We start from the raw sequence: 14,868 nt of genomic DNA, 5'->3' as shown, positions 1-14,868 counted from the left end.
CTCACATCGTCGCAGTTTAATAAGAAATTCTGACAGTTTTAATTAATTTCTGTCAGTTTTTGGGTCTTGTTTTATCCGCGGAGAGGCGCTGTTCATCACAAACACACCCACCGGGCTGCTAGCTGCTAGCCGCTGCGGAGCTAGCCAGGAGCTCTACTGCGCATGTCCTCCAGAGATACTCGGTAGTGGGATGATGCACTCCTCTGTACTTCCGGTTTTGACTAGTCGGACAACAACACACAGTTTGGTCAGCTTTCGGCTCGGGACATTAAAAATATGGCTAAATTAAAACAGAGAGACACATTCAGGGAGAACTACATTTGTGATTTATCTGGAGAATATAAATATTTCTCACATTATAGAAAAAAAGGCAGGAAATAAATACATACATTAATGAATTCTCGTCTAAACAATCACATAATAAATAATAACAAAACATATTATGCTTATTCAGTAGGCCTCCTTGCACACACACACATAATACATACAATCGGAACAGAGCCAACAAAGATTGTACAAAAAAAAGTTTACTGGATACCAAATTTAGCTTCCTCAAGAACAGACAAAGGTTTACGGGAGTGAACCATCTTGCACTGAGCACTCTCTTCTGTAGCCACACATGCTAAAGTCTCCCTGTGGATTTAAACGTGGATGTTTTGACAGCAGCTGCATTAAAGTTAGTGATCTGTTGGGTTTTTACGTGCAGAAATCAGCTGGTACAGCACCAGAGAATGAGGTGCACATGATGCTGCTGACAGAACTGTCATTATAACGCAAGTATGACACTTTATGGACCAACAGTTTAGCCACTATCACATGTTTTTGACTGCATGCCACAGATACAAGGAGAGAGTTTACTCCAGTCTGGACTTTGAACATGTTCAGTCAGCAGTCAGCACTGATATGGAGAAAGCCACATGCTGCACAGGACTTTATAAACTATTAAACTGTTGAATTATTGAGCTGTGAGGAGCAGTCTAGGTAAGAGGAGACTCCTTCCAGTCAGGTATTTCAGAGATTTCTCCTGCAGATGTTACATATATCCTTGTCATCATGTTGAACTTTGCAGATTATTATTATTAGTAGTATTTCTTGTTATTTGATTGTTCCTGTTGTCTAAGGCAGCTCCACAAACTAACTGTAGATGGCATCATTATTAAAGTCTGACGTTGAAACAGTTGACAATCAGCAGTTTGTAGCTTATTGTAACCGTGCGTTCATTGAATAACTACTCCACTTAATGCCAAATAGCCAAACAGGAGGCACAGATGCTGATTTAAAGCTCCAACAAAAACAAAAAGGGAGAAAAAGGGTTTGTTCTCAAAAGTGAGCCGGCGTAACCGTCGTTGAACAGCTGGCACGATGGCCACAAGAGACAACTGTGAGATACCGTTAAATGGGTCATTCCCCTCCAACTCACCCAGAACTCAGAACTTTTTTATATTATGGATTTCCACGAAAAAAGTCGTGTCATGACTTTTGTCAAATTCATGGGACCTTGGTTAATCCTATCGCTGTGATCAAGTGAAAAATAAATTATTGGTTAGGAGTACTCTAAGTGTTTACTAATCCTTTGCATGAGCCGGGAGGGCCTGTGTGAGTTGGTTTGGAAGGACCCGAATGAAAATGGCAATATCTATCTGAAGTTTGCTAACAGTGGCTCACATTAGCCGCCATAAATTACTGACATGTACTGTCATTTATTGGTTATTAATTAAACTTTTAATCTCAAAAGTTAAAATAGTCTCACTTCAACATTTCCTCTCTTGCACCAGGGTGAAGAAATGTGTCATCTTGGCTTCATTTCTGTCCAGATAAATGTGGGTTTATCTTGAATATTGTACACGAGTGCTGACATGTCGTTCAGCAGACTCAGAATTATTATCGCTGTTGCAGAAACATGGCCTCATGTTCTTCGGGCAGAAGACTGGTGGCTTGTCTTCTCAACGTTTCTGAGGCTCGCAGGAAAGACCTGGTGGAGACTGTGGCCAAGGCTGCTTTATACAACACGGAAGGCAAGTCTGACTTTGTATCGCACCTTAAATTAAAGTCGTCTGGAGAAAAGTTGTAAGAAAAACATTTATTTGTTCAAATGTTGAACACAATATCTTCACTTTGACTCAAGTATGACTCTTGTGTACTTTATAAAACACTTGCACTTCCACATCTGTCCTCCATGATGCTGCTAAACGTGGTTTCTAGGAGTTTTATGATGCCTCATAGATGTAAACTGAGGAGAATCTTTATCTAAAACATCATTTGAAATGTTTTATATTCTCCTGTTTGTAATCATTCTGCATCAGGGGTGAGACGAGAGGGGACGGCAGTGCTGAACATCTTTAACGACCGTGACTACAACCGCTCTGTCATCACCATCGTGGCGAGCATCGACTCCATCAGTGAGTCCTGCAGCTTTCACACATTTGTAGTGAAATGTGTTTTTCATTCATTCTCCTGAGGGAAGCGTCGAGTCAGCTACTTGCTGCAGCTTTGCCTCTACCGCAGGGATTCAGTTCCTGTCCCCTGCTCTCCAATCCTCTGAGAGGAAAAAAAATCCTTTAATAAGCTTTGTCAGGGATTTAAACACAAAAAATTCAGGATGAACATTTTTCTGGCAAAGATCACAGAGAAAAGTTTATCTGGTTGAGCGCTCGTCCCGAACACAACGTTCTGACAATGCAGACAAAGCTGGCGGGCGTGTGTCCTACACTCGCACCCAAACACAAATAAATTGGATTAATTTGCTTAAATTTACCAAATCCTTTGAGTTTTTTTCTGAAGGTTACACAAAACTATAAATATATGCATTTTGTTTCAGGGGAGGCGGTTCTGTCTGCATGTGAGAAAGCCTGTGGGCTGATCGACATGCGTGCTCACATGGGGGTTCACCCATGTATGGGTGCCGTCGACCTCATACCCATCTACCCCCTGGGGGAGGAGGTGGGAGTGGAGGACTGCGCTAAAGAGGCTCGGGGTGAGATGTTACTTGTGCATGTGTGTGAGTGCAACTAGAAATACTGAATGTCCCCGTCGACTAAGTTGATCCACAACGGCCATTTTCTCACTCGGGGGTCGTACTGCTGCGTTCAAGTTTGCAAGTCTGAACGTAAGAAATCTGACAAATTTTATCATTTCACCGCTTCATGATTGATCATCAACTGAAAAGACAATAGAGACTGAAAATCTGGAGGGACATTGGGACATAATTCAAGGAAAAACAACATATGTGATAACCTGTTGGCTAACGTTAGACAACTGCTAACGTTAGCATTCAACCACTTCCTCGCTAACGTTCCTGTTTGATAGTGTTACACTATATGACAGCAAAGGCGTGAATTAAATTATAAATTGTTAATGCACATTTATTTCAACCTGGAAGTGAAACGGTAATGTCAGCTAGGAGGTGGTGAACGCTAACGTTAGCTAACAGGTTATTGAATATGTAGTTTTACCCTGAAATATGGCCGCGTGTCCCTCCAGATAGTCACTATCCATCATCTCTCCAGTTGCTGATCAGTCAGAAAGTGGTAAGCTGATAACTATTTGCAGCTTAACATTCATTATCCCAGTATGTGAGCTTCTCACCCTGAGCGTGACATGAGAGGAAATATGTGTGTGAATATGGTCTATTAGCTTTCAGGGCACAGTCATTACTCGTGTCTCTTGTTTTGTATTCAGTGCAGCGCCTGCTCAGGACGGAGACGAACATGTTTTGACTCGACTCAGTGGCTCAAATATAATTAATATCCAGTGTGGGCACACAGACAGACTGGAGGACAGCACGCAGACTGTGACTTGAAATGTTTCCTTTGCAGTAAGCAGCTGTAATTTACATTTTAAGTTATAAAATGTAAGAAATATGCATAAAAACGCCTCCCGTCCCAGTGAGCACAAACCGGGATTTCAACGTAGATTTTTAGTTGAAACCTGGATGATTTCCGGTCTGAACATCTAAAATCTGTTTTCAGCATCTATTCAATCGTCTCAACATCAGCGTGTCACAACACACAAATCTGTGTAATCATTTGAATAATTTGCTCATTTGTAGGTTGAAAGAAAGACAGTGATTAACATCAAGGTATTTCTCCAAAGTCATATTGCACCAGCAGGTGAAATGTGATCTAAACAAAGACGTCAACGCATTTAATCTTTCATATAAAATGTCATAAATATTTAATTATATAGTCTGTGTACTGATAACAAAAAGCTTCCAGGACATCACGATGCACGGCTGGGCCCTACTCAGGGTCTGCTTTCTTTCCTCCTCTATGACAGTAAACTGAATATCTTTGGGCTCTGAACAAAATAAAAACATTTGAGGACGTCATCTTAGTCTTTGGGAAACTCTGATCGACATTTTTCTCCATTCTCTAATCGATAAATCGTGAAAATAATCGCCGGATTGATCGACAATGACAGTGAACGATAGCTGCAGCACCTCCTGCCTTCATCTCTCCTGACAGACTGTATATGTAAATATACTGTAACGAGCTCGTCCACAGCGTCTATTGGACTGAGTCTCAGGCTGATTGTGTTACATCTTGAGCTTCCTGTGCTGTTGATTAGTCTCAGAGTTAACAACATGACTTGGCAGCCACGTGTTTTGCCGATAATGAGCAGTAACGCAGCATGTGGCCCGTGTGCACTCTGTATGCTAATCTGCGTGGTGTGACTGCAGAATAATAATCAGCGAACTCACTAACGAGAACTGTATTTATGCATGCGTGTAATAAAATGCTCCATGTGTCCATATTTTTCCCCTCTGTCTGAATCAAACCCCTCAGGTGTGTTTAGTCTGTCAGGCTCACATTGCTCTCGTGTTTCTGGATTTGTGTGCATGTGATGACTCGAGCCTCGTTTGCTGCTTTAACTAACGTGTGTGTGTGTTGTTTGTGGGGCTCAGCTGTGGCTCAGGGACTCACAGAGCGGGTCCGGGGCACCAGCGCCTTCTTGTTCGGCTGGGCGGACTCCCCCCTTCAGCGGGGGCTGGCTCAGAGGAGGAAGGAGATGGGCTGGTTCAAGAAGACGGCGGACTTGCAGCAGATCAGGCCCGACGTCGGGCCGCAGCCACAGAAACAGTTCGGCGTCACAGGTGAGCAGAGCTGAGGAAGATAGAGTTGATATGCCAGACGCTTCTGTGGATAAATGTTTTGAAGCCTGAAAGGAAGGTTAGACCGTCTCTGTGTGAGGATTATACAACACAGGTGACTTTGTGTCTGTGTTTGTTACAGCTCAACCACAGGCCACCTCTCTCCTCTCCTTTGACCTTTTAAAGGTCCAGCGTGTGGGATTTAAAGGATCTATTATCAGAAATACAGTATCCATAATTATGTTTTCATGAGTGTTTAATCACCTGAAGAGTCACTGTTATTGTTACCTTAGAAGGAGCCTTGTACTGTTTACTCACAGAGAGACTGAGTCCTTTGTCTTTGCCCGCCATGTTTCTACAGTATCAGCTGCTTTAATGATTAATCTCGTCCATACAGACTGTGATGCTTCCTTCCCTTCCACTTAACCTACATACTGTTTGGACAAACAGACTTCTGAGGGTTCATATTCGCTTCGGTTGAACTTTTCGTCCTCCAGTTTCTCACAGTGGAGTCACAGCAGTGCACGAGGGAGGGAGCACTACAAGGCCATTACGGACTTGTTCTGTGTACATATGGTGCATGTGAATATTTTATTAGGACCGACTTGAAAAAAATCTGAACCAGTTCTTTAAAAGCAGCCGCTGGTCTGATCTGCTTTCTATTATCCCTGTCCACTCTGTTATTTAGTGCTGTAAATATCTTAAACATGCAAAAAAATGTCCGTCATCAAGAGTTTTCTTTTTAAGACATGAACCATCTCAATCCATCACAATCAAAGAGCAATACTGTCTTTCTGGACCTGCTGTTTTGTCTTTTGACGGGTTTACAGAGAGAAATCCTTTGTAAAAATGGAATAAATTCAAATTTCACCACCAACTGGAGCCTCAACTATAAAAACAACACCTTTCATTTTTACACAAGGTACAAACGTTTGCTTCACTGGAGAGGGCCTTCATTCTTAGTCTGTGTAATATCGCTGTGTTGGTTGTCCTGCAGGTGTTGGGGCCAGTCCGTACGTCATGAACTGCAACGTCACTATCGACACCCAGGACATCTCCATGGGACGCAGCATCGCCGCAGCCATCAGGGAGTCCGCTCCGGGGGGACTACCCGGGGTGCAGGTTCTGGCTCTGCCACATGAGGGCGCTGTGGAAATCGCCTGTAACGTGGAAAGCGTGAAGGGGAGCCCGCCTGGTCACGCTGCAGGTGAACCGTGGCCGTCTTTCAGCATCGGTGGACAGCCGTACTGTCACGTTCCAGCGTCGCTCATCACCACGAGGGTCGCAGAGCTGGCAGGGAGGGAGGGCGTCCACACGAAGGGGACCGCGCTGGTGGGGTTCACCCCCCACGAGTGCAGGGGCCTGGCAGAGTTAGCACTGTCCCGAGGGATCGCTGAGTTCTGGAGAGAGCGGCGAAGGATCCGAATGTGAAAATGATTTATTGCCTTAACCAGTGAAACCTCAAGTAAAAGTACATCATCTGTGTTCATGTCACTTTAATTACAATGACATTTGTTAAGCTGTGCCATCCTCTGTTACCACTGCTGCCCCCGTGTCAAGCTATCCATCCATGTGCAGCACGAATACTTTAATGTGACAATGACAAATTCATCACTCACAATTCTTAATTTTTTAATCGATACACAAAAGCCAGAATAAACCAATAACAACGCAAAAACGTGTTTCTCATTTCTAGCAAACTGCCGCTAGATGATTTTACTAGTTGTAGTTAGCTGAAGTTAGCTTAACTAACAGTGATTGTTATGTTGGTTAAATATATTCAAACAGTATATTTACATTTTAGATGCAAGGCTAAAAGACCAACCAGTGTGTTTGGCTTACCTGATGGCTGTTGTTAAACAGGACAACAAGCAGCTAACGTTAGCTAAACTCTAATACAGAGCATCTTCGCTCCCACACAGTAAATGTTCTGGAGCTCAACGGGGACATTATGTAACCTGCAACGTTTGCAGCTTATGTTCGATCAGAGAAACACACTTCTGAACCCATTTCTTATAATGTAGTTTGACTATTTTAGGCTTTGGAAAGGCAAATCAAACATAAATAGACAAATAAACACATAAAACACACAACAATAGTGCAGTTAGCTAATAATATGCTATTTGGCTTTGAAAACATTCTGTTGAACCGTCTCACAATTTAGTTTGATGATTTTTGGCTTTGGAAAGGAAAATAAAACATAAAGACGTAAATAAATATACATATAAAACACCACACACACACACACACTTCTTGCAGTATGTGGAGAAATCCAAGACTTGTTAGCCTAATTTACTATCGCTAACACTGACTGAGGTCAGGAATAACTACATTTGTAGAGATTTCATGTAATATTTGATGACTAATTGTGTTTTACTACAGTTATTAGGTTAAATAAAGAATTTATCAACACAATATTTTCATCCTGGTGTTATTTTCATGAGGGGAGATCGACTTAAACTGAAGCAGATCTTTCCACGTCCTCTATATAACACACCTGTCTCCTCGGTGCATTATTAATCTGACACTTGCAGTGAAAGAGATTTGTTTTTTATCTCTGAGTTTCTTCTCTTCTCAACCAAGACAGAAAGTATAAAAAACCCAGCGTGTCGTCCCTCCAGAGTGGAATTTAAATTTTCGTCTGTGTGTGTTGCCATTTCCTGTTTGGAGCAAATGGGACACTTGTGTTTACTGATGAGTCCCTGCTGATGAGTCTTTTCCCATCATTCTCCACCATCAGCCTCACCGTGCATGACTCTGTGGGAGAGTCACCATCTGTGTGTGAGACTGCTATTTTTATCTCGAGTCATGGCCTGAATCTTCGAGAAGACATCAAGCGTTTTGGCTGCGTTTCCACGAACATGTTAGAGTGGACCTCGCTTACAACCCAGTCGTAGTTGTTTATCATTTAGTGTAAGCTCGTGACGCACGGGATTAACCATTTAATAACACGGGGACAAGTTTGGCCAGAGGACAGGTCAGGAATTAACTGGGGCGAGATGATTCCACTCATTTCTTACATAAGGGGAGTATAATGCATTGAATAGCGGCACATTCATGGAGTAAGGAGGTATAGATATGAGTCATTAGGTATTATAACTTGAGCTATATGGCTGAGGCACAAAAGCAGGGTCAGAGTGAGGCTTTAAAGCCAAAAACTGCATTAGAAAATGCTCAATTTTGTCCTTTTTGTGAGGAAAGTGATCGATTCCAGAGTTTATAATCCACACAGAGAGAAGGTGCCGATCCGGGTTCACAAGATCTTCCAGTTTCAATGCCTGAATTTACTCTGCTTTCATTTTGTTGTGCGGTTTCTCATCTTCCTGCATTCAAACTTACATAAGGTTGCCTTCTGAGGCAGAAGCTGTGCGATTTTTCATCAATGTGTGCGCGCGCTTCTTTGGATAAGCTCTCTGACTGCGTGAACATTCACCTCTTTGTATGTCATCCAGCTGAGGCTCTTAGTCACACAGGCGACGCAGCCATGCAGCTTCATTTCATGCATACATACACAACAACGCACACACACACACACACATCCCTCCTCCTCCTCCTCGCTGCTGTCTTCCTCCCTCTTCTGCATCTACACACACATGCATTTACTCTATGGATGGCACACACACACACACACATATACTCAGCCTGCCAGGCTCGGGAGCATCAAGGCCTAATCTAGGTCACAGCATAAGCCCAGAGGTATCCTCGTCTCCACACACACACTCACACACACACACACTCGTGCTCATGTTTTTTTTGCATATAAAATCTATTTTGACGCGACTAATTTTTTTTTTTTAAATCTCATTTTGACACATTACACTTCCCAAGAAAATAAGCTAAAAATAAAACCAGTGAATTTCATATTTTTCCACAAAATCCCATCTTCCCCCCGTCTTCATCTCCCAGTAACCTAATTGGTTACGTGGCTCAGAGTCTAATGGCTCTTGTGATTGTCACAAGGCCATCGTGTCCCTGATTAAAATGCACTTTGGGATCTTTCGGCAGCAAATCGCTGAATCAACATCCATTTAGGATGACGGCTAAATCAAAAAATGTTGTGCTTGGATAAAGACGTGGATGTTCCTCTGCATGCTGCCGCTGCAGACGCACCATAGGATCCCTTTGATATGACTTAGCCTGACAGCGTACCATCCGAGATGCGACCGTGTGTCACAGCACCGAAATAGAGGAGCTTATTTCTTTACATCAGTCTCCAGCCTTCTATAAATATTCCAAAGCTCTCTGTTCTCTCTTCTTCCTCTCTTTTCTTGCTGCTTTCTCTGTTCTCCCCCTCCCCTCTCCCTTTTTTTTTTCTGTTTTGTCCATTTTTTCTCCCCCTACACACTCTGCCTCCCACATCTTCCCTTTACCCTCTGCTCCAGTCGGATAATGTAGAGAAATGTGTCTTGTGTGTCTAGAAAGAGGCAGCGGTGTTGGAGCGAGGACAAAAACACTCATCATCTCTGAGCCCTCGACAGTCCCTGCACGAAATCACATCTAGAAATCAGATCCTCCACTTCCACACAGATCTCCAGCACTCTCATCTGTGACGGCTCAGATTCAAAAATAGGAACGTTTACAGGGAATAAAGAGGCAGATTTTTATCTGACTGCCGGTTAGACGCTGCACAGTGCCATCCTCCCTAACCTATCAGTGTGGGAAGTAAGCGTGCCACCTATGAAGTCAGCAGTCCCCAACCCCCACCCTGAACACATGTTCAACATCCTCTGGGCACAGGCTGAGCAGAGCGCTGAGACACAGCTGAGAATTAGAGAGGGAGAGGGGGAGAGAGAGGGAGAGAGAGAGAGCAGTGAAGTGGAAATATGGGTGAGCATCAGAGAAAGACAGAAATAGAGCGATAAAGCAGTGAATTAGGCAGCGGCAGAGAGAGGAGGAGGAGGAACGCGGAGAGTCCTTCGCTGAGGCGCTGATGCTTCGTGCAGACATTGTGATTTCTCCGTCTCGTCGTGCGTGGATGTGAGCACCTCGTGGATTTTGAATCTCTGTGGAATTCATTACATCTCGATCCGAAACGGGGAGGATGCGAGCGCGGCTGGATGCTGGGATCCATGTGGGCCTGTGACGTCTACCTTCTTCCCCATCAGGATGGCTCCAGCGGCACTGACCCAGATTGTGGAGTCGTGGCTCTTGGCTGCTCGCTGCCCCTCGGGTGGTCTGTGAATGTGATGCGGACGAGGCGTGCTGCACACCTCGGCGGAGACCGCTCAGCCCGCTGCCTCTGCTGACATCTGTCTCCGTGGATACACGCAGCGACCGGCAGGGTAAGGATGCTCGGCTCTGACCCGCACGCTCAAATGTCACGGTGATGGGTTTTGCTTGTGTGCACGTGCCTGTGTGTATGAATACATTAGAAATCACTACAGCTATGTTGATCTCATTTCTGTTCCTCCTTCTTGGACACATACATGGAGGAAAATATTTGGATTTTCTTTCCAGAGGCTTCAAACAGAACAACAGTGTGGCTGTGACGAAGAATTGCGTGTGCATGCACTATGCAGAATAGCTCCATGTATAATGTATGACCGAGGAGATATCATGGTGAGCAACAAGTCACTGCGTTTTCCCCCAAAGTGCAGAGGAAAGTAGGCTAGGATGGCACAGACAGAGACCTGAATGAAATATTTAGTAAAGTCCGTGTGGTTTTTTGAAAGCATTTGGCTTCATTCTGCTCAGAGGAAAAACACAGACACGAGGAAAATGTGTTTCTTCACGCTGGGAGGGATGAAGAAATGATATCCCATCTGGACCAGTCTGATAAATTCAGCTCAGTCAGCCAGTTCACCCTCAGTGTGGTCAGTTCAGCTCAGGTCAGTTTGGTTCAGTTTACGTTAATATAACTGAATTTAACTCAGCTCCTTGAAGAGGTTAATAAGACACGTCACAGATCAGTATGTGTTCAACCTCAAGACATATGACAGGATGTGATTCAACCAGAGGTCACTCAGAGGTCGATAGCTTACCAAAACTCTCGTTTCTTTCAGATACAGAGAGGCAGGGATGATGTATTTTTGTTGGCTCACCCAGAAGTAAGCGTCACTCTGCTTCTATCGACCAGTTGGATTTTGTGCTATTGCCAAAAATAAACTCTGAGGCGAACACAAGATTATGATACAGCCAGATAATCTTCACGGATGAAGATGTGATTTTTGAAGCATAAATGCAACCGCTAGAAGTGAAGCTAAGCTAATCTTAGGCTATAAACAGATGCATGCTTCAACGTCACCACTTCACTGTGTATCTATCAGTCTAAGAGTTATACAGATAGAGTTGGAACTGAAGTCGGCCTGATGAGTCCCCGTGTTTGGCGTGATGACGTTTAATGTCCCAGACAACTTCACTTCACTTGTTAGCAACCATCTTTTTTAAGACACGTACTCTTTTTCATTCAAACGTAGGGTGTTAATCAATGTATTTTATGTCCGAGAACAATACGTGAAAACCTCTCAAGCTTGTGTTAACAGAAGTTAGTTAAAGCTGCTGTAAGTGTTGCAGTCGTGTCAGATAACTTCCTGTCTGTTTTGCAGTAAGCCGTCCCCTCCCTCGTCTCCACGTCACCACACTTGCACAACTCCTTTCTGTTTTCGAACCAGGAGAGCAAGAATTGGTAGCTCACCCTGTTCCGCCATTGCCGGTAAACAGGAAGATCCTGCTGTCTGCATGGACCGCCTCTTTATGGCCTCTTCTCTGTCCTGATTGGATAACGTGTGCAGGGATACCAGAAAATAACTTTTCTCTTTTACTGCGTGAGTAGGGCGAGGGGACACGTGGATTACTGACCAGACGCTTCAACGGTGATTACTGTTGGAATATAGAGCTATTAAACACGTCCTGTATTTTAATAAGAAAATAACACTTTAAGGCGTCTCAGTCAAAAAGCCCATTGACCTCGAGACGAGGGAGCGTGTAGTGAAAAAATGCTAACTCACTCACAGGTTTTAGGACCCTGGAGCTATTCCAGGATCTGACGAGCACTTCTGAACCCGACTGGTGTTTAAACATCCAATCACGACGTCCCATTATGGTTCAGAAATAGTCCCAAACTGGAAACTGTGCCAACGTTGGGGATGTTATCAGTCTGTCAGCTGAACGTCCTTCCTGGATGTCCCAGCAGCACTGAAATATGATGTTATCACGGAGGTGCTTATTCAGCTACGCTGTACACAGAAAATAAGTCAACACTGACTCACAGAGGACGCAAACCTCGATCTTTTCTTAATATGGAGACTTTATCATGATCTGACTTTCTGGCAGAGAGCCCTGAAGTCTTATATATGCAATCAAAGACAGCTTGGATGAAGACTTTTGGCCCTGATAAACACCAAACGATGAGACAGGAATAACTTTTAACGTTAATGTTTATAATTGAGGGCAGCTGAGGGTCTGACTGGACCGTTACTGGACGTGTTAACTACGTCACCAACTGACCGTCTGCCTCATCACCACATTGAAGTTTTTGGCGCCAGACCAAAGCCATTTTTTGGCGAAGAACAACATGCTTCATAAATTTCAGGTCCATAATCGTGTATACTTTATTATAGTACTTTTGTAGGTTTGCAGTTCTTCTAAGATGTATTGAACGCCTTATTATAATACTGCAAACTTCCATCTTAGTCACTGAACAGTGTGGTCCAAACACCATCACTAACAGGAACACATCACGTTTGCCATCTTGATGCAACCACCAGGGCCACTTACAGCCCATTAAAGCCCCGCAGACGGTCTGTAATCATTCATTTCAGTGGGGACCGACTTTGTGTTGTAGTGCTAACAGCAGCAGTACTTTACTTACCTTACATAGTAAAACAATGTAACTACTATCAGAAGTAAAAGTACCGACTGTGCAGTAAAATGTTCCCTGTCAGTGTTTTCTTCTTCTTCATGTTTCTGGATTAATATTAATGTGTCTGTGTCTGTGTGAGCTCATTTTAACTACTTTATTTACCACAAGCAACATGATTTTACACTTTGAAGTACAGTAAATACACCAAAGTCCAAGTCTGTGTGCAGGTGATCCTTCCCATTAACTTCTACTTGATACTCTTGGGTAGTATAATCTACAGAAATATATCATATTCATCAGATGTTTGCAGCGTGACCGTCCTGTAAGAACCACGTGTTTGTAAAAAGCGCGTCGTCATCTTTATGATGACGCATTTTCCAGCTAATCCAAAAGGCTTTTTTAAAGAGTTATTCATCTGAAGAAGGATCATTTTCTCAACACATAAAGAGACACTTCATCCTTCAGTTCATCACAAACAGTCGACATCAACACATCTGGAGATTAGTGTTGTTTAAAGTACACAAAAGTCAGACTTGAGTAAAAGTGTGTAATATATTACTTTGGTAAAAGTAAAAGTCACCAATACGAATAGCAGTATCTGATATACTACATGTACTTCAGTCTCAAAAGTATTTTCTGGCAACAAATGTACTTAAGTATAAAAATTACAAGAAAAAGGAAATAATACATATATTTGAACATATATACTGTATATACTGTAAACTATGGCTGGACTGATTGTTGACCTGAATCAGATTCGATATTCATCATTTTGTTTCTGATCATCAGAATCATTGTTTTTTATTAATCCGATTGCTAATCACAACATAATTAAAAAATGTGTTACTTCGGCTCTGATGCAGCACGTAATCTTTAAAGGTGCTATTTGTGAGAAAAGCTGATTTTTGAGTCTCATTCCCAACTCGTCAAAAACTGACGCTTTGGGATTATAGGACGGGCCGGCTACCTTCCCAAATCGTCAGTTTAATGTAGTGTAAAGTTACAAAAAAACAGAAATACTCAAGTAAGTGCAAGTACCTTGAATTTGTCTCTAAATACAGTACTCGAGTAAATACGTTGAGTTACATCCCACCACTGACGGGGCTGTACGCACAAAACAGCAGACAGAGTTAACGAGAGTCAGCGAGGAGCTGAAGCGAATGTGACAGCTGTGAATTACAGTGAATAACAAAAAGTGAACAACTAGGCCCTGTCCCTCGTGGCAAAAATTACCAAACAGAATCTGACCTGTCACATTAATGCTGCATTGACACGACAGTTTGAGTTTGGTCGAAAACATCTTAATGTGAGTATTTTGACAGATACTACGGTTGCGATGAGATTAACGATTAGTGGGAATGATCATTTTTGCATCACAATTTTCATTTTCACTGAAAAAAACACGATATTTGTTGACGTCTGTACCAAACAACTTACATCTGGAGATTTGTAGGTCAGGACGTTGTGATTATTTACGCAGAAATCCTCATATGTCTTCCTCTGATCCCGCCGTGAGAGCTTCACTCCATCCACCTCACTTACCTCCTGAACATACTGTGACACTCAGGAGTCGATAGTCTCATTCAAGGGGAAACAACATCTGAAAAGTGTTATCGCAGCAACACAGCTGACCTGACCTCGATGTAGAAAATGCCTTTAAACAGGAGTGGATGTACAGTAGCTCAGGGCGAGGGGATAACCATTGTCTGTTGCTGCATCTATTCCACGTTTGGTGCATTGAAGCAGAAAGTCTAATGCATTCGATTGGGAGACTGGATGATGGGCATTGTGCAGCCACATAAAAGGGGTCAGCGGTAGCCTAAAGGTTAAAGTACATGGAGAGCTATGGCTGGAGTCTCCGCACTGGTCAGGATATCATGGGCAAGAAGAAGTGAGCGCTGTAATCAATATTTCTGAAGTGAATACCAAAGGGATGACTTTTTCACTGCTTGGAGCTCATTTTTTGGTGTTGAAGATA

The 14,868-nt window shown here is 43.1% G+C and overlaps 1 protein-coding gene across 4 annotated transcripts; it reads left to right on the top strand.

The window, feature by feature from the left end:
• The first annotated feature begins 212 nt into the window (after window positions 1-212).
• On the top strand, window positions 213-7,504 carry ftcdnl1 (formiminotransferase cyclodeaminase N-terminal like 1). 4 transcript variants are annotated; one of them, XM_073473462.1, is made up of 7 exons: window positions 441-777; window positions 1,776-1,820; window positions 1,897-2,015; window positions 2,304-2,399; window positions 2,819-2,974; window positions 4,904-5,092; window positions 6,087-7,504. In XM_073473462.1, the coding sequence occupies exons 3-7, from the start codon at window positions 1,901-1,903 to the stop codon at window positions 6,518-6,520; spliced, it is 990 nt and encodes a 329-aa protein (XP_073329563.1). In that variant the 5' UTR covers window positions 441-777; window positions 1,776-1,820; window positions 1,897-1,900; the 3' UTR covers window positions 6,521-7,504. The 4 variants fall into 4 exon arrangements, with proteins under 4 accessions (XP_073329560.1, XP_073329563.1, XP_073329561.1 ...); XM_073473459.1 differs by lacking the exon at window positions 1,776-1,820 and having other exon boundaries at window positions 213-777; XM_073473460.1 differs by lacking the exons at window positions 441-777; window positions 1,776-1,820 and adding an exon at window positions 821-981.
• Window positions 7,505-14,868: the final 7,364 nt, after the last annotated feature.

Source organism: Pagrus major, chromosome 9 (assembly GCF_040436345.1).
Source record: "Pagrus major chromosome 9, Pma_NU_1.0".
Classification (NCBI taxonomy): Eukaryota; Metazoa; Chordata; class Actinopteri; order Spariformes; family Sparidae; genus Pagrus; species Pagrus major.
Note: the sequence above shows the minus strand (reverse complement) of the source record. Positions and strands in the feature narration are given on the sequence as shown.

Excerpts from the sequence above, each read along its gene's own strand:
- ftcdnl1 (XM_073473459.1), top strand. The coding sequence starts at position 1,901 with ATGGCCTCATGTTCTTCGGGCAGAAGACTGGTGGCTTGTCTTCTCAAC. Across the intron at positions 2,975-4,903 it reads CTGCGCTAAAGAGGCTCGGG|CTGTGGCTCAGGGACTCACA; the intron begins GTGAGATGTTAC and ends TGTGGGGCTCAG. Across the intron at positions 5,093-6,086 it reads GAAACAGTTCGGCGTCACAG|GTGTTGGGGCCAGTCCGTAC; the intron begins GTGAGCAGAGCT and ends GTTGTCCTGCAG.